Source organism: Eutrigla gurnardus (assembly GCF_963514095.1).
Source record: "Eutrigla gurnardus genome assembly, chromosome: 1".
Classification (NCBI taxonomy): Eukaryota; Metazoa; Chordata; class Actinopteri; order Perciformes; family Triglidae; genus Eutrigla; species Eutrigla gurnardus.
The window spans coordinates 32,799,160-32,817,622 of NC_139915.1; the positions used below are offsets into that span (position 1 = coordinate 32,799,160).

The following is an 18,463-nucleotide window of genomic DNA, read 5'->3' on the forward strand; positions in this document are numbered from 1 at the left end:
TCATCAAAGCTACCAGTTTGTATTTTTTTTTCTGCTGAAATACAAATGTGAATGTTGTAAATTGCCTTTTAAAAGAGGGATGTAAACTAAGCATTTGTTTTTTTTCATCTGCAGTTTGTTTTAATCAAACTGGACTCGCCTCGTAGATTTCGTACGTCTATGTAACAAAAAAACGCCGACTATTCTTCCCGTTGGCATCGGGAGCAGTCGGGAGGAAGTTGAGTTTGGAGCCGCTCCGTTAGAAACACCGCCAGCTACAGACAATCTAAGGTTTTTATTTTTATACTTCCTGTTTAATAAGGACGTCCCGGGGAGATGTGTGTACATAAACCTCGTTTTAATGTGTCCCTTCTCTCGACTGTTATGATGTTGTACATGAATGTTAGTGTGGTGTTTGGTATTAAACTCTCCTTTCCATAGACAGAAACTCAGTCGACCACTTTCCTTTTCTTTTTTTATTTTCTGTGATCATCTTTGTTTGATTTGGGCCGTTTGTTATTTAAAAAAAGAAGACGAATCAGGAAGTCCTTGGGTGATTAGTCAGCTTTCCCAAGATGCAAAGCAACAATATAACAAAAAGACATCCTGATTTCATCGTTTAATTTCCAGGAAAATTATATACAAAAAGGGAGAAAACAAGCCTCTTTATATCCATCTGAAATTGATGCAACATCGAATGTCACGCCCAGATATTGATTTTTTTGTGTTTCGTTGGAGGGGATTTGAACTCGTGGACTTCCGCTGCTACGCTCGTACGTAGATCCGCGTACACACCACGTCGTCCGCTCCGAAGGTCTGAAAGGAGAGCGAAGAAAACAGGAAAGTCATCACCTCACCGCCTCACTAGACTGAAGTCTGACTTTTTAAATGATGATCATCGTTCCGGTAACTTTCAGAACCCAAAACAACAGAATATAAATCACATGAATACACTTTAAATATACCAGACCAAAACAACCACAGCATGAAATAGGATCAAAATAAACATGAATTGAAAAGGGAGGGGAAGCAGAAAAGCAGAGAAATTATTGCTATTATTATTTGTAGCATAATAATAACTAGAAAATTCCCCCGCCGGGAAATTTTGAAAGGGCCACGGGGGCTACTGCCGGATTGTACATTACGATGAGATTCTTCGAGATTTCAAACGAGACGGAGTTGTTTTATGTATGGACGAGAAGGAGACGTTTGACTAAAAAAACTACATATCCCACTACTAAATGTAGTTCTTAGTACATTCCTGTCCACCAATCAGAGCACATCACTCGTGTCTCCATTTTAATGTTTAAATGGAGTTTCTAGGTGAAAGTATGGACGAGAAGGAGACGTTTGACTAAAAAAACTACATATCCCACTACTAAATGTAGTTCTTAGTACATTCCTGTCCACCAATCAGAGCACACCACTCGTGTCTCCATTTTAAAGTTTAAATGGAGTTTCTAGGTGAAAGTATGCCCGAGCAGAAGAGGTTTGACTAAAAAACTACATATCCCACTACTAAATGTAGTTCTTAGTACATTCCTGTCCACCAATCAGAGCACACCACTCGTGTCTCCATTTTAATGTTTAAATGGAGTTTCTAGGTGAAAGTATGGACGAGAAGGAGACGTTTGACTAAAAAAACTACATATCCCACTACTAAATGTAGTTCTTAGTACATTCCTGTCCACCAATCAGAGCACACCACTCGTGTCTCCATTTTAAAGTTTAAATGGAGTTTCTAGGTGAAAGTATGGACGAGAAGAAGACGTTTGACTAAAAAAACTACATATCCCACTACTAAATGTAGTTTTTAGTACATTCCTGTCCACCAATCAGAGCACACCACTCGTGTCTCCATTTTAAAGTTTAAATGGAGTTTCTAGGTGAAAGTATGGACGAGAAGAAGACGTTTGACTAAAAAAACTACATTTCCCACTACTAAATGTAGTTCTTAGTACATTCCTGTCCACCAATCAGAGCACACCACTCGTGTCTCCATTTTAAAGTTTAAATGGAGTTTCTAGGTGAAAGTATGCCCGAGCAGACGACGTTTGACTAAAAAAACTACATTTCCCACTACTAAATGTAGTTTTTAGTACATTCCTGTCCACCAATCAGAGCACACCACTCGTGTCTCCATTTTAAAGTTTAAATGGAGTTTCTAGGTGAAAATATGCCCTGAACTCAGCTGTCACTCAAGTACTACCGAGTACTACCGAGTACTAGCGAGTACTACCGAGTACTACCAAGTACTACCGAGTACTACTGAGTCTCAAGTACTGAGTACTACTAGGTATTGTCAAACAGTTGAGTGCTTCGCACTCAACTGTTTCCCAGTACATGTCACTGAACTCAGCTGTCACTCAAGTACTACCGAGTACTAGCGAGTACTAGCGAGACTCAAGTACTGAGAACTACTAGGTACAGGTCACTGAACTCAGCTGTCACTCAAGTACTACCGAGTACTCCATTTTAAAGTTTAAATGGAGTTTCTAGGTGAAAGTATGGCTGAGCTGAAGAGGTTTGACTAAAAAAACTACATATCCCACTACTAATGTAGTTTTAGTACATTCCTGTCCTCCAATCAGAGCACACCTGCTGTCAGTTATGAAGATCAGTGCCACACAGTGCTGTCACCATGGCAACGGCCCTTGCTGCGTGTGTATGACTGCTTTGGAGCGTCTCTCTGCTTCTCTCTATCGCTCAATTCCCCCTCTGCGCATGGGTCCGAACAAAAGCATGCCACGCTCACACCGAAACTCCTATCGCCAAAATTTTCGCACCGTTAGCGCCACGAGACTCGGCTGAAGACACTGATGACTTTTATTTTTTCCTAGTGTCAGAAATGTGGACGCTAGGGCGAGTTAGAAATGCTGTTCATATCAGGTTTCTTTGAAAATCTGCTTCTAAATTAACATTGGAGCGGATGACGAGAAAACCTGACTTGGCCGCGCTTAGAGGTTGCTAGTTCAAATTCTGTAAATCGCACAGACTTTTTGAGCACATTGTGAGAGACAGGACAAGTTTGTCTACAAAATTGGAAAATATCACGTCTGTCGAGTGAAGATTGTGGCCGGGAGGAGTTTGGAAAGGAAAAAAATCTGAGAAGCCCTCACACTCTAAGCGATGATGTCACCCACTCTAGCCCAGAAGGTTCCGCGCAATACACACCCATTATAAACTCATGATTTCTCCCAAAACAATCATGGTCATTGAACAGTGATTGATCAGAAACTATATGACCTATTGAAACGCGGATTGGCACACGAGGACACAAGACTTGTGTCTACGTTTTAGAGTTTAAATGGAGTTTCTAGGTGAAAGTATGCCTGAGCAACAGGTGTTTGAAAAACGACATTTTCTGCTTTTTTTTTTCCGCTCATCCCATTCATTTCAATGGGAAAAATTTCGTTGGTTTTTCGCGACTTACGTCGCGAAAAATTCGTGTTCGGCTAAGAAAAGCAATAGCACGCCGATCCCGATCGAACCACACGCTTTGATATATCACTTGTCCTACAACTCTTATCGCTGTAGAAGTTTTAGGCACTCGAAATTCGTCCGGAAAAGGCAAAATAATAATAATAACTAGAAAATGCATTTCCTGCGGAAATACGTGGAAATGCTTTAATGCTGAAGCAACACTGAAAAAAAAGTAGAATATTTGAAGAAAATATTAAAAAAGCTGAATATTTGAAGAAAATATTAAAAAAGCTGAATATTTGAAGAAAATATTAAAAAAGCTGAACATTTGAAGAGAATATTAAAAAAAGCTGAATATGTGCAAAAGTATGAAAAAGCTGAATAGCTCAGGAGAATATTCAAAAAGCTGAATATGTGCAAAAGTATGAAAAAGCTGAATATTTGAAGAGAATATTAAAAAAAGCTGAATATTTAAAAAGTTTGAAAAAGCTGAATAGCTGAAGAGCATATTCAAAAAGTTGAATATGCAAAAAGTTTGAAAAAGCTGAATAGCTGTAGAGAATATTCCAAAAGCTGAATATGTGAAAAGTATGAAAAAGCTGAATAGTTGAAGAGAATATTCAAAAAGTTGAATATATGAAAAGTATGAAAAAGCTGAATAGCTGTAGAGAATATTCCAAAAGCTGAATATGTGAAAAGTAAGATAAAGCTGACTGTGTGCAAAATTATGAAAAAAGCTAAATATTTGAAAATAATATTAAGAAAGCTAAATATCTGCAAACGTATGAAATAAGCTAAATAGCTGAACAAATATGAAAAACCTAATTATTACAAAAAATATGAAAGGCAAAAAAATGTTGAAGAAAAGTTGAAATGTCCTTAAAAAGCTGAACATTTTAATATTTGAATGTTCTTTTTGTTTGTAGTATTAGTAGGGTACTAATAGAAGTAGAAGGAGTAGTATCAGTAGTAGGCTAGTAGTAGAAGTATTAGAAGTAGTATCAGTAGTAGGCTAGTAGTAGTAGTAGTAGTACTAGTACTACTACAAGTAGTGGAGGTAGAATCAGTATTAGGCTAGTAGTAGTAGTATTAGTACTAGTACAAGTACAAGTAGTGGACATGGTATCAGTAGTAGGCTAGTAGCAAAAGGAGTAGAAGTACTAGTACAAGTTCAAGTAGTGGACGTAGTATCAGCAGTAGAAGAAGTAGTAGTAGTACAAGTACTACTATAAGTAGTGGAGGTAGTATCAGTAGTAGGCTAGTAGTAGAAGTATTAGAAGTAGTATCAGTAGTAGGCTAGTTGTAGTAGTAGTAGTAGTAGTAGTAGTACTAGTACTACTACAAGTACCGGAGGTAGTATCAGTAGTAGGCTCGTAGCAAAAGGAGTAGTAGTACAAGTAAAAGTTTAAATAGTGGACATAGTATCAGTAGTAGAAGTAGTAGTAGTACTAGTACTACTACAAGTAGTGGAGGTAGTATCAGTAGTAGGCTAGTAGTAGTAGTAGTAGTACTATTAGAAATAGTGGACATAGTATCAGTAGTAGTACTAGTACAAGTTCAAGTAGTGGACGTAGTATCAGTAGTAGAAGAAGTTGTAGTAGTATTACGCTACAAGCAGTGGAGGTAGTATCAGTAGTAGGCTAGTAGTAGAAGTATTAGAAGTAGTATCAATAGTAGTCTAGTAGTAGAAGTAGTAGTACTAGTACTACTACAAGTAGTGGAGGTAGTATCAGTAGTAGGCTAGTAGTAGTAGTAGTAGTAGTAGTAGTAGTACTTTTACAAATAGTGGACATAGTATCAGTAGTAGTACTAGTACAAGTTCAAGTAGTGGACGTAGTATCAGTTGTAGAAGAAGTTGTAGTAGTATTACTACTACAAGTAGTGGAGGTAGTATCAGTACAAGGCTAGTAGTAGAAGTAGTAGTACTAGTACTAGTACTACTACAAGTAGTGGAGGTAGTATCAGTAGTAGGCTAGTAGTAGTACTATTACAAGTAGTGGACATAGTATCAGTAGTTGGCTAGTAGTAGAAGTATTAGAAGTAGTATCAGTAGTAGGCTAGTTGTAGTAGTAGTAGTATTAGTACTACTACAAGTAGTGGATGTAGTATCAGTAGTAGGCTAGTAGCAAAAGGAGTAGTAGTACAAGTAAAAGTTTAAGTAGTGGACGTAGTATCAGTAGTAGAAGTAGTAGTACTAGTACTACTACAAGTAGTGGAGGTAGTATCAGTAGTAGGCTAGTAGTAGTAGTAGTACTATTAAAAGTAGTGGATATAGTATCAGTAGTAGTACTAGTACAAGTTCAAGTAGTGGACGTAGTATCAGTAGTAGAAGAAGTTGTAGTAGTATTACTACTACAAGCAGTGGAGGTTGTATCAGTATTAGGCTAGTAGTATACGTATTAGAAGTAGTATCAGTAGTAGAAGTAGTAGTACTAGTACTAGTACTACTACAAGTAGTGGAGGTAGTATCAGTAGTAGAAGAAGTTGTAGTAGTATTACTACTACAAGCAGTGGAGGTAGTATCAGTATTAGGCTAGTAGTATAAGTATTAGAAGTAGTATCAGTAGTAGTCTAGTAGTAGAAGTAGTAGTACTAGTACTAGTACTACTACAAGTAGTGGACGTAGTATCAGCAGTAGAAGAAGTAGTAGTAGTACTAGTACTACTACAAGTAGTGGAGGTAGTATCAGTAGTAGGCTAGTAGTAGAAGTATTAGAAGTAGTATCAGTAGTAGGCTAGTAGTAGTAGTAGTAGTAATACTAGTACTACTACAAGTAGTGTACATAGTATCAGTAGTAGGCTAGTAGTAGCAGTAGTACAAGTACAAGTAGTGGACGTAGTATCAGTAGTAGGCTAGCAGAATAAGTAGTAGTAGTACTAGTACAAGTATGAGCAGTGGACGTAGTATCACTAGTAGGCTAGTAGTAGAAGCAGTTGTAGTACTAGTACAAATACAAGTAGGGGACGTAGTATCAGTAGTAGGCTAGTAGGAGAAGTAGTAGTAGTAGTAGTCAGACAGACAGAGAGTGAGACAGAGAGAGATAGACAGACTTGTGTCTACATTTTAAAGTTTAAATGGAGTTTCTAGGTGAAAGTATGCCTGAACTACAAAGAACTACAAATCCCACTGACTGCTCCTGTCTGCTGCTCCTGTCAGCCAATCAGAGCACACCTGCTGTCACTTCTAAAGATCAAAGCCACAGAGATCAAAGCCCTCTATGCGTGTGTGTAACTGCCTCTCACTATCGTTCCATTCCGGCTTTGCGGGCGCTCCGAACAAAAGCTTGCCACGCTCACACCGAAACACCCATCGCCAAAATTTTCGCACCGTTAGCGCCACAAGACTCTGCTGAAGACAATGATCACTTTTATTTTTTCCTAGTGTCAGAAATGTGGACGCTAGGGCGAGTTAGAAATGGCCCTGCTTTCAGGTTTCTGTGAAAATCTGTTTCTCAATTTGTATGGCAGCCCATTGGGAGAAAAAACCGACATGGCCGCACTTAGAGGTTGCTAGTTCAAATTCTGTAAATCTCACAGAGTTTTTGAGCACATTGATAGAGACAGGACAAGTTTGTCTACAAAATTGGAAAATATCACATCTGTAACGTGAAAATTGTGGCCGGGAGGAGTTTGGAAAGGAAAAAAATCTGAAGTATGACGAGGAGCTCTCACACTCTAACGATGATGTCACACACTCTAGCAGGCGCAATACACACCCATTGTAAACTCTGATCAGGTCTTAAAAAACCATCAAACATAAACTGTGATTATATAAAAACTGTAAAAGATATAAAAAAACTGAGTAATAGTGTTATAGTTCAAAGTCTTGTAGGTTGTTTAAAGTTTAAATGGAGTCTGTAGGTGGAAGTATGTGAAAGTATTCGGAGTTCAAAGAGGAGGATGTTAAAGAGGTTTTCAGGCTGATCTCCATAGGAATGCATTGAAAAAAAAATATGGAAAAGGCTGAATATTTTGAAAAGTATGAAAGGTAGAAAAAAGGTTGAATTCAGCACAAAAGAGCTGAAAAAGCTGAACATTTTGATAGTTCAATGGTTTTTGTAGCTGAAAGTATGCAGAAGTTAGAGACGACCAAAAAACGTACGGAAGAAGAATAAAAAAAACTAGAAAATGCATTTCCTGCAGAAAATGCGTGGAAATGCTTTAATGCTGAAGCAACACTGGAAAAAAAAGCTGAATATTTGAAGAAAATATTAAAAAAGCTGAATATTTGAAGAAAATATTAAAAAGTGCAAAAGTATGAAAAAGCTTAATGTTTGAAAACAATATTAAAAAAGCTGAATATGTGAAAAGTTTGAAAAAGCTGAATATTTGAAACCAATATTAAAAAAGCTGAATATATGCAAAAGTATAATTAAGCTGGATGCTCAACGGCACCTCGGCAGAGCCCAGGAGGTGAACTGGCACCTCTCCATTCTTGGTCCATACAGGGACTCGAACCGGCGACCCTACGGTTCCCAGTTGAGTTGTGTGAAGAGTGCCCTAATGATGTTATCACATGTGAGCAACAGTAAAACGTTAATCACAGTCAGGCTTGCTGGGGGCAGGCTTTGGTAGCTAAGCAACCAGGGCCAGATGGAGCCCACCAATCAGAGCAGAGCAGTCAACCGCAGCTGGTCCTGTGACGTGTCTGTCCTGTCTGTCTGTCTGCCCTATCTGTCTGTCTGTCAGGTGTGTGTTTGTGTGTGTGTCTGTGTCTGTCTGTCTGTCTGTCTTCTTTGAAAAACTACAACTCCCACTGACTGCTCCTGTCGGCCAATCAGAGCGCACCTGCTGTCACTTCTGAGTGAGACGGGGGGTGCAGTCGAATAGTCCAAAAATAAGGTCCTAACTCCTATTCCTAACTCCTATTCCTTGACCTCTGGGGAAAACGTCACGGGGTTAAGGAAAGGCGATAGGAGAACTCAAAAGGATTTAGGAAAAGACGACCGCGGTGCTCAGAGAATCAGACCGGACTTTCACTAAGCTACGTCATTATAACGCGGCCGCTGATGATTGACAGCTGATGATCGGCACCGGCGATTGACGTGCATCTGCACTGGAGAAACTACAATAATGGACTACAAAAAGCGCATCGTCCACTTCTCCCCATGTTGGTTTTATAAGCAGCTGGTTCACTGACCGGCTTCAGGTCCAGCAGCTCCTCCTTCCTGTTGCTTTATTTACGTTTCATTTGTGGTTTTAGTTTCGTTTTTGTCAAACATTTGTAACATGATTGAAATAAATTAAAAAAATACCATTCAATTATTATCACTGTCCACACATTTATCAACACTATTCCAATTACTATATGTCTGCATGAAAGTCATTGTTAAATATGTAAATGCACATATCGTTTGTTTTCATTAATGGCCGACGTGTGCGGCACTTTAAATGTTGCTCTCGCTAAGAATTGTGGGTCGGCGTAATCTCCTTTCCTTTCGCATAGGAAGGTCCGTTGCATCCTATGCTAAAGGAGCTCTGAAAGGAAGCATTGGAGCTCCTTTCCTTTGCATTTAGAGAATTCGAACGGCTCTTATCATGGCAGCCACTTGTTTACTTCCGGGTCACTTCTTCAGTTAGGAACCTTCCTAAGCAAAAAAGACTATTTGACTGCACCCAGAGGGATAGACAGACATTTTAAAGTTTAAATGGAGTTTCTAGGTGAAAGTATGCCTGAGCAGACGCTGGCTGTGTTCGAAATGCCATACTAACGTACTGCCTACTACATACTCAACATGTATGTACTGCATACTGCCTACTAAATGAACGTTTGAGTATGCTGTTACCCTCAGACTGTTCACACCGAAGTATACACATCTCATACTACATTTTTTGTTTTTTTTTAACTTTATTGACATCTCGTCCTCATCTTCTCTCACGTAACCGAATCGATTATGTTAGCGGTTCTAGCTCCCGTTTAATATTAATTACTTATCAAAATATCAAGTATGATTATTATTACAGTTAATTCAATATTTCTAAATATTTTTAAGTCAAATTACAATTGTCAAATGTTTTCTACAGTTTATTATATATGCGCGCTCTCACGCGTTCCCTCTTTCTTCCTCTTACCTGAGTAGCTTCTTCACTCGCCATCGATCGCGACTATTAAGCAGCTTTTATCGATCATTAATCGTCCGTTCATAGATCGTATTATACCTCTGACCACGGAACACCAGCACCTTCACCGCGGAGACGACGGAGGCAATCTGCCCGTCGGAGGAGCTACATTATTCACATGTACGGGATTTCCCTCTGAAGTAAGTAATATGACTTATCTGGTTTAAATACGTTCCTTTATCATTTGATTATCAATAGATGTGCATATGCATGCATAAACAAATGTAGGCTACATGTAGGCTAATATAAGTGGTTTTAATAATATCATGTATGAGTTTGGTGTGATAAAAATAAACAAGTACAAGCAAGTGGGATATTAGTGAATAATTTATTAGACAAACAATCCATGTTATATATACAGGTTGCAATACGTGTATGATAAGAAGAAATAAGTAGTTTATCAACAAATGAATAGGAAAACATTCTGAATAAATGTAATATCTGATGTTTTCTGTTACAGGTTGGTGCCAGACGGCCGTACTGCAGGTCAATCCTCATGTTCCCCCGATGGGCCTCTACTTCAGGAAGGGGATTTAAGGAAGGACTTCTGTCTTTCAAGGCGTTCCACGGAGAACCTCGTCCACTGCTTACTAACAGAACAGATGGGTTCCATGTCCATAGTTCCACGGTGGTGATGGGGGTGACAGCGACGAAGCCGAGCCACACAGCAGTCCTGGGACATCCTCAGGGTCTCCAGCAGTCCTGGGACATCCTCAGAGGCTCCAGCAGCCCTGGGACATCCTCAGAGGCTCGTAGCTGCAGTGTCTGCTCCAAATGTCCAGATCCCTGTGTTGCAGGAACATGATTATTGTTGAGGTTTTATTTGTGTTTATCAGTAGTGCAGTTTATAAGTAATACCACACAGTAGAAGTTCTTACAGACAAATGTTTCCTGTTAAATGTTTTAGGGATATATCTGATGATCTGTACAAATCTAAATAATAAATATCTGAATATATATATATATATGATTGTTGACTCATGTTTTAGGCCTGCAGGTCTATTTCCCTCCTGCTCTGGAGGAGAGACCCTGCTGCAGTGGTTGGCATCATGGCTGAGGAGATGGGGTGTAGTGGAGTAATAGCAGGTCTTTGCTCCATCACCTCATCCATGACAACAAACACTTCCAGTGTGCAGCAGTGACCCCTCCTCCCTCAGTGCTGACATCTTCAGTTCCTTTAAACAACATATACAAACACTTCTTGTAATCATTGTTTAGATCAACTATTCACCACTAGTCATATATTAGAATATGGACAGTAATACTGTTCCACATGGGACCAACTTAATGGACTCTGATGTTTGAACACATTGTAGATATTACCCAGCACTGACTTTGCCTGGTTATTAATAAGAAAGACAACTTCATCTGGTTTCTTTTATGCTTCACATCAAGCATGTAGAGTTCAATACTTTAAACTGCTTCCAACTCACCTTGTATTTCTGCTTCATGTTCTCCCACTTCTTCTTTGTCCATCTAGCTCCACCTTCCCTCCATCTAATGTTCTTCAATAAACATCCTATATGAAGAACAGCACGTAGAAAAGTGTTACAGTTCATTGATGATTTCTTGCTGTTCAACAGAACGTTTCAGGTAGACATCTCAGGAGAGCAGGACATCTCCCATCTATATACGCTGGTGTTCAACCTTATATCATTGAGAAGCTAAATATGCAACAGTAGTAGTTAAGCCCTGCATATGAGAATTATAACATTTAACACCACATTTTCTTAAGTGAAGCCTCTCAGAGCAGCATTCCTGCTGCCGGTGAACGTGAACGTCTCCTCCTCGTTCCCTCCACTGAATGAGGCGCCCGGTGTCTGCATCTGTCCCTTTAACGGACAACGGTGCACGGCGTTATTAACCACCGTTAGTAAATATATTATCACGTTTTCACATAAGCACCATGTTCTTAGATAACGTCGGTAAAAACGGCATATTTTCCGCTTCGCTTGCGCTCGCTAACCTCTATGGTAAATTAGCGTCAGTAGGCTAGCCGGCTGGCAGGACCTTCGATTCGTAACGTTAACGTACAATGCCAACAACAATAAAGTAACGTTCATTATCAATACGATTTAAAAGTCAGCTGGAAACATAAAAATCACGTTACAGTATACTTACATGTGTACGCGGTTTGTGTCGGGCTGTCGCCAGAATCACCGCAGTCGTCCGCCATTATCCAAAACTTTTCAGAAGTCAGACGAGCCGCAATGCATTTTGGGCAAGTTGAGTAGATTTAGCAAGGTCCGCTGTATACTCAGAAATTCTTGCCAATGCAGTATACATCCGGGCATTTCTCGCATACACAAATCCGCATACTATTGTATGTGAACGCACTACGTACTCAAATTTACGTCACGATTGAGTACGAGTAGGACGTTAGTATGGCATTTCGAACACAGCCGATGTTTGACAAAAAAAACTACAAATCCCACTGACTGCTCCTGTCTGCTGCTCCTGTCGGCCAATCAGAGCGCACCTGCTGTCACTTCTGAGTGAGACAGAGAGAGATAGACAGACATTTTAAAGTTTAAATGGAGTTTCTAGGTGAAAGTATACCTGAGCAGACGATGTTTGACAAAAAAAACTACAAATCCCACTGACTGCTCCTGTCTGCCGCTCCTGTCCGCCAATCAGAGCACACCTGCTGTCACTTCTAAAGATCAAAGCCACAGAGATCAAAGCCCTCTACGCGCCTGTGTAACTGTCTAGAGCCTGTCTCTATTCCTCCATTTCGGAGGGTCCGAACAAAAGCTTCTCACGCTCACACCGAAAGTCTTATTGCCAAAATTTTCGCACCGTTAGCGCTACAAGACTCTGCTGAAGACACTGATCACTTTTATTTTTTCCTAGTCTCAGAAATGTGGACGCTAGGGCGAGTTAGAAATGCTGCTCATTTCAGGTTTCTTTGAAAATCTGTTTCTCAATTTGTATTGTATGTAAAAACCGACGTGGCCGCGCTTAGAGGTTGCTAGTTCAAATTCTGTAAATCTCACAGAGTTTTTGATCACATTGAGAGAGACAGGACAAGTTTCTCTACAAAATTGGAAAAGATCACGTGTGTAGAGTGAAAATTGTGGCCGGGAGGAGTTTGGAAAGGAAAAAAATCTGAAGTATGTCGAGGATCCCTCACACTCTAACGATGATGTCACGCACTCTAGCAGGCGCAATACACACCCATTATAAACTCTGATGAGGTCTGAAAAAACCATAAAACATAAACTGTGATTATAGAAAAACTGTAAAAGATATCAAAAAACTGATAAAGAGTTTTATAGTTCAAAGTCTTGTAGATTGTTTAAAGTTTAAATGGAGTCTGTAGGTGGAAGTATGTGAAACTAGTCGGAGTTCAAAGAGGAGGATGTTAAAGAGGTTTTTAGGCTGATCTCCATAGGAATGCATTGAAAAAAAAATATGGAAAAAACTGAATATATGAAAAAGTATGAAAGGTAGAAAAAAGGTTGAAGGTGAGCATAAAAGAGCTGAAAGAGCTGAACATTTTGATAGTTGAATGGTTTTTGTAGCTGAAAGTATGTAGAAGTTAGAGGCGACCGAAAAACGTACGGAAGAAGAATAATAATATGAAAAATAAAGATTAGGATAACATAGGTTGGAAATGCTTTAAAGCATTTCCACCAATAAGTAGGAAAAAATCCTATGAATAGCAGTAGGATTGAATCGCCCCGAGCACTGGTCCCTTCAGCTTATAGCTGTAGGGACCAGTGCTCGGTGCGATTGCCCCGTGGCCCTAATAATAATAATAATAATAATAAACTTTATGTATGGATTCTCAAAACAAGTGTATCACGGAGAGTGATCGAGTAAAAACCCAAATTGAAGCATTAAATACATGAAGATTAAAATAATAAACAGGCAGCTCGGATGAAATCAGCGTATTCCTCTTCAGCAGATCATGATATCTCTGCCCTGAGGATCTCCCATGAGGTCAAAGGTCATCAGGGTCCATAATGAACTCCAGTGGAGGTTCTCATGTGTTCCTAAGCACCACGTTACGCTGCTGTCATCATTTCCACCACTAATTACCTAAATGTTGCCCAAAAGGCCTCGTATCAGGATATTAATCTGACGCAGCTGCCGGCTTAAAGAAACAGACGCGGGGAGGAAACAGTGTAACCCCCCCCCTCCGGGTTCGAGGGTGGATGTGTCCGAGCCCCAAGATTTATGGGAGTCCCAGGGGTGCGACGTTATGGCCGACTGCAACGCCACACATCATCATTATCTCGGGCCACGCAGCGGGGCGGGACGGCGGGGCGGGGGGTGAGGAACGGGGCCGAGGCCGACCCCCATCTGGCACGTGGCGCGATGCCGAGGGAGGCGTTACCCGGAGGCGACGCCGGGGTCCGTTGGCACTTCTCAACAGTGATCAATGAGACCAATTAAAGCCACCGGAGGGGACACACACACACACACACACACCGTGAAGTCCCGATACGTTAATCTACAAAAATAATCTCCAAATGAAACCCGTCTGAGGCTCCTTCCAAGGACAAGTGGAAGATCAGTGTTTCCTTTTTCCTGTCGACGCTCTAAATGGTCTGTTAGTCCACAGTGAGGACCACATGTTGTCTTCATTAAGCCCCCATCCATCCATCTACCCCCCTCATTCTGTTTGGACTGAGAGGTCGGTGAACAGAGCCGAGACTCGGATGTTTGACTTGTTAGTTCCCTGCAGGTCAGAGCTTCTCCGAGTTCCCTTACATGACAAAAGAAGGGAACAAACTGGGCTGTGAATGTGGTTTTTTTTTTTTTTTTTTTTTCGCTGTAATGACCAGAACAAATACGCTGTCTTCATGGATCTGAATGTAATGCCTCCGGCCGCATATTTCACTGGCATTTCATCTCATTTAACTCCAGGAAAGTTTTTTTGGTTTTAAACCATCGTCCGTCCCGAGGGAACGCTGGCGAGCTGACGCCATGTTTGCCTCCGTCTGACGACGAGTCGGTCCGTGTGGTGAGACTCAAACCAAACATTTAAATTATGCTTTGTTTGAGCTGTGTTGTGCTTTCTTCAGCTTTTTTATTCAAATAAAATAAATAGCTTTGTGAATCAACAAAAAGCCCACGACCTCAGTCAAAATCTAATCATCTCTTTTTTTCATAAATACATCAGATAATCGTGGACATTTTTAATTTATTTTTATTTCTTTGATCACTACTGACCTCCAGATAAGCGGTAAATAGGTGTAATATTAGGTGTGATATGTAATATTTATATAGAAGATAATGTGTTTGAAGGCCAACAAGGAGCAGATCTCCATTACCGGATTCTAAACTGGAATTTGATTTTCCCCCTAAAGAATCAACCCTGCATGCCGATCAGATTACAGACACGGACGGATGCACGTCCACACCCTTTATCTCGAATAAAAAACAGATTTGGTCATGTTCAAAGCTCTTCGCTCTCACAGTTTAACAAAAACTGAGTCACGTTCCCCATTCCAGCCCCAAACCGGACCGTCCATCTGGCTTATAAACCCAAACGGGCCCAGATGTTTACAGGGAAGTGAATTGCTTTTGTCTTAGTGATGTTGAGATTGCCAGGAACTGGAGGCTGACGTGTTTCTGATGTATGCAAGGCCACGAAGTGCTGTCTTAACAACAAACGTATGGCAGTGAGATGTTAATTCATCCTGTTGAAAACCAAGTTTCCCAGAAAATATGTTGAAACAAATGCAAAATCAATATTAAATGACCGATAAAAACCACACTGCGCCTTTTTTTGGCGAAAACCTCTCTTTTTAATATGATTTTCCGATGGATGTCTTATTGTTTTTTATCCTTGAAATGGACAAATAATGACAAGAAAAACAAGCCTTCAACAATAGTGTGCGGTTTCTTCTACATGAAGGCTTGTTTGGCAGAAGAAGGGAATACCAGGAATAAAATGCGTCTGGCCGCGAGAATTCAGGACGTTTCCGAGGAACTACGTCATATTTTTTTGATGTATTGACCCGGTTCATTAAGCATCTGTGTGGGAATAAGGAGAGGATCGCTCTCGAGTCTCTACGGTGAATATGAAGCTCTGTCTTCATCGTTTAAATGAAATTGTTTCTTCAGTGTTTAATCACCTGAAATCCGATCCGTGAAGAGCTGAAGTTGCAGATCGATTGATTGATGGATGGATGTCATAATATTATTGGGTTAAAATTGGTTGGAACTAGCTGGTTTGGTTTTCTAGGAAGAATGAAACATTGGATCTGGATTGAAAAACACAAAGAAATTATATGAGCGGGTATTTTTCACTTCGGACTCGTGTAAAAACGATCAATTCTTTCTGTTAACGATGAATCCACCCATCGTTTTGCTTGATTGGTAAAAGATTGCTTCTTTAAAATGTCTCGTTTAGTCTCAACAATCCAGAACCCAACAGTCCACTATCATAGTCCACTACCATAGTCCACTACCATAGTCCACTATCATAGTCTACTATCATAGTCCACTACCATAGTCCACTATCATAGTCTACTATCATAGTCCACTACCATAGTCCACTATCATAGTCCACTACCTTAGTCCACTACCATAGTCCACTATCATAGTCCACAATCATAGTCCACAATCATAGTCCACTACCATAGTCTACTATCATAGTCCACTATCATAGTCCACTATCATAGTCCACTACCTTAGTCCACTACCTTAGTCCACTACCATAGTCCACTATCATAGTCCACAATCATAGTCCACTACCATAGTCCACTACCATAGTCCACTATCATAGTCCACTATCATAGTCCACTACCATAGTCCACTATCATAGTCCACTATCATAGTCCACTATCATAGTCCACTACCATAGTCCACTATCATAGTCCACTACCATAGTAGGTGTATTTCTGTTAGCTTTGTACGGAGCCAGGCTAGCTGTTTCCCCCCCCGTTTGCAGTGTTTATGCTAAGCTAAGCTAACGAAGCTGCTTTATTTACCACACGGATGTGAGAGAACTAACAACCTTCTCCTTCCTTTGAGTAGAGACCTTTAGGACTTCCCCTTTAACCAAGCCTTTGTTTTCTTATTGGCTGCAAGAACAATAAAAAACAGCTCTTTCTCTCCCCGATCTGACACTTGATTATTATTATGTTATTATTATTGTAAGCTTTGCTCACCAGTATGAGTTCGTCCCCATTGAGTTCTCGGGTCCAGAAGGTCTTGGGGCCGTTCCCGCTCAGCAGAGTCTGTTTGCAGTAAATCTTGTTTTCTGCTTCCCAAATGGGAAAACTCTACAGGAAAAAAAAAAAAAACGTTAAAATATTGGGCTAGCCTTTGAACACGTTTTCTCAAGAAGCTACAAAGTTACATCACTCTTTAAATGACTTTAATTCCTACTCATTCATGAACGTTTCTTTTCGTTTGATTGGATTACCTTACACTTCCTCCCATCCACCGTCTCTTCGTTAAACTCCTCCCCGACCAGGAAGTTGATCTCGGTGGTTCGGACCGTGGTCGAGGTCTTGATGTAGAAGTGCTCGCCGTTCTGTCGTATCTCCACGTGGGGCTTGGATGCCGCCGCCGACGCGACCTTCCTCAGCATCGGATTCACACCTGGAAATGAGCACAAAGCACGATTACGAAAGGTGCGATATTTGGAGCCATCTAGTGGCGAAGCTGCAACATTGCAACCAACTGAAACTTTTTCCCGTGTAACAAGCGTGTTTAGGAGAATGTGAAAATGGATTACACGCTAAAAAAACGTTCTGTTCGCCTACGTACTGTTCCTTTAAGTAGGGCTTATTAGTCCAACCTATTTCCCCATATTTCATCCTCTCGACATCAAGTGTCGCCTCACGTTTTCTTTTCTGTCTGCCTCTGGCACCAAAACATAAAAGTTCCTGTTTTTGCTTTTTCACCAGAGGAATACATGAAAGTAGATTTATCTCTCGGACGGTGAAAAAGAGACGGGGGAAGGTTTTTCCAGTACGAAGCGGTTGGTTTTCGTATAAAAACCAGAGGGATCCTCCACCAGCTGCAGCTGAGATTATCAGCAGATGTTGGGGATATGGAGGGTGCATTGACAAGGTGATGAGGGGGAGGAATGCCTTTTTGTTTAGCTCTCCTGTACATCGTGACAGATCCTCAGAATGAGCAGGAAAAAAAGCCGTTAACCCTGAAACGATTGGATGAGCTGCAGCCGGAGAAGTTTGTCGTCTCGTCCAGGAAGTAAAACCAGCTTCTCTAATCAAGCGGCTGCTGGCGTTTTAATTTAACCTCCACGTGAGAAGCGATTACACATTTCAGACCATACCTTTTTAGCTATTTTGCAGCTAAAATGAGACTTCGGATTGATGGAAAACATCCCTTTTTTAGAAAACCATTCACTTAACATCAGCATGCATCTCTAATAAAGTCTCTATTCCATGTTCAGTGCAGATAATAAACCTTTGTCATGTTCACTAGATAATAAAATAAATAAAAAACTCACTAAAATGTGTTTATAATATAAATATAAAGAGTAAATGATCCTCACCCAGGGTTTTGAGCAGGTCTTCGAAATTCTCACTGCTTTTCATTTTCCAGGTGCCGGCGAAATTAGGCATTTTTCCTCCTGAATGTTTCAGCCTTTCAGCCTCCTCTCTCCCGTCTGTCTCCTCCGCTGCCTTTTCTTTGGCCTCCCTCCTCCTCCCACCTCCTCCCCCCTCCCTCCCTGTGTGCAATGATCCCACACAGCAGACCAAACCCCCTCCACCTCATCCTCCCACTCATTAATTACACACGTCGCTAATGGTTTGTTCTCATTACGCACTTTTAATGCTGAATTGATGACTTCATGTGTGACCTCATCGCCTCATCTGAGCTTTAGTGGAACTTAATGGTGCATTCAGACAAATATTTATTACAGTATGAGAGTCGGCGTTCGTTTCTTCTTCTTCCTTTTTATATGCAGTTTACGACCCAAAGAAGGACAGAAAGAATAAACAGAAAGG

At 40.5% G+C, this 18,463-nt stretch overlaps 1 protein-coding gene and 1 long non-coding RNA gene across 2 annotated transcripts; both read right to left on the reverse strand.

Moving 5' to 3' along the window:
- Nucleotides 1-442: 442 nt before the first annotated feature.
- LOC311015745 (cellular retinoic acid-binding protein 1) lies at nt 443-18,137 on the reverse strand. The gene is made up of 4 exons (XM_084013159.1): nt 18,007-18,137; nt 16,906-17,084; nt 16,649-16,762; nt 443-795 (listed from the first exon to the last, which is right to left on the reverse strand). The coding sequence occupies exons 1-4, from the start codon at nt 18,074-18,076 to the stop codon at nt 745-747; spliced, it is 414 nt and encodes a 137-aa protein (XP_083869285.1). The 5' UTR covers nt 18,077-18,137; the 3' UTR covers nt 443-744.
- LOC311014158 lies at nt 9,853-11,947 on the reverse strand. Its single transcript, XR_014597230.1, has 3 exons — nt 11,643-11,947; nt 10,955-11,040; nt 9,853-10,307 (listed from the first exon to the last, which is right to left on the reverse strand). It is a non-coding gene; the product is annotated as an uncharacterized lncRNA (long non-coding RNA).
- Nucleotides 18,138-18,463: the final 326 nt, after the last annotated feature.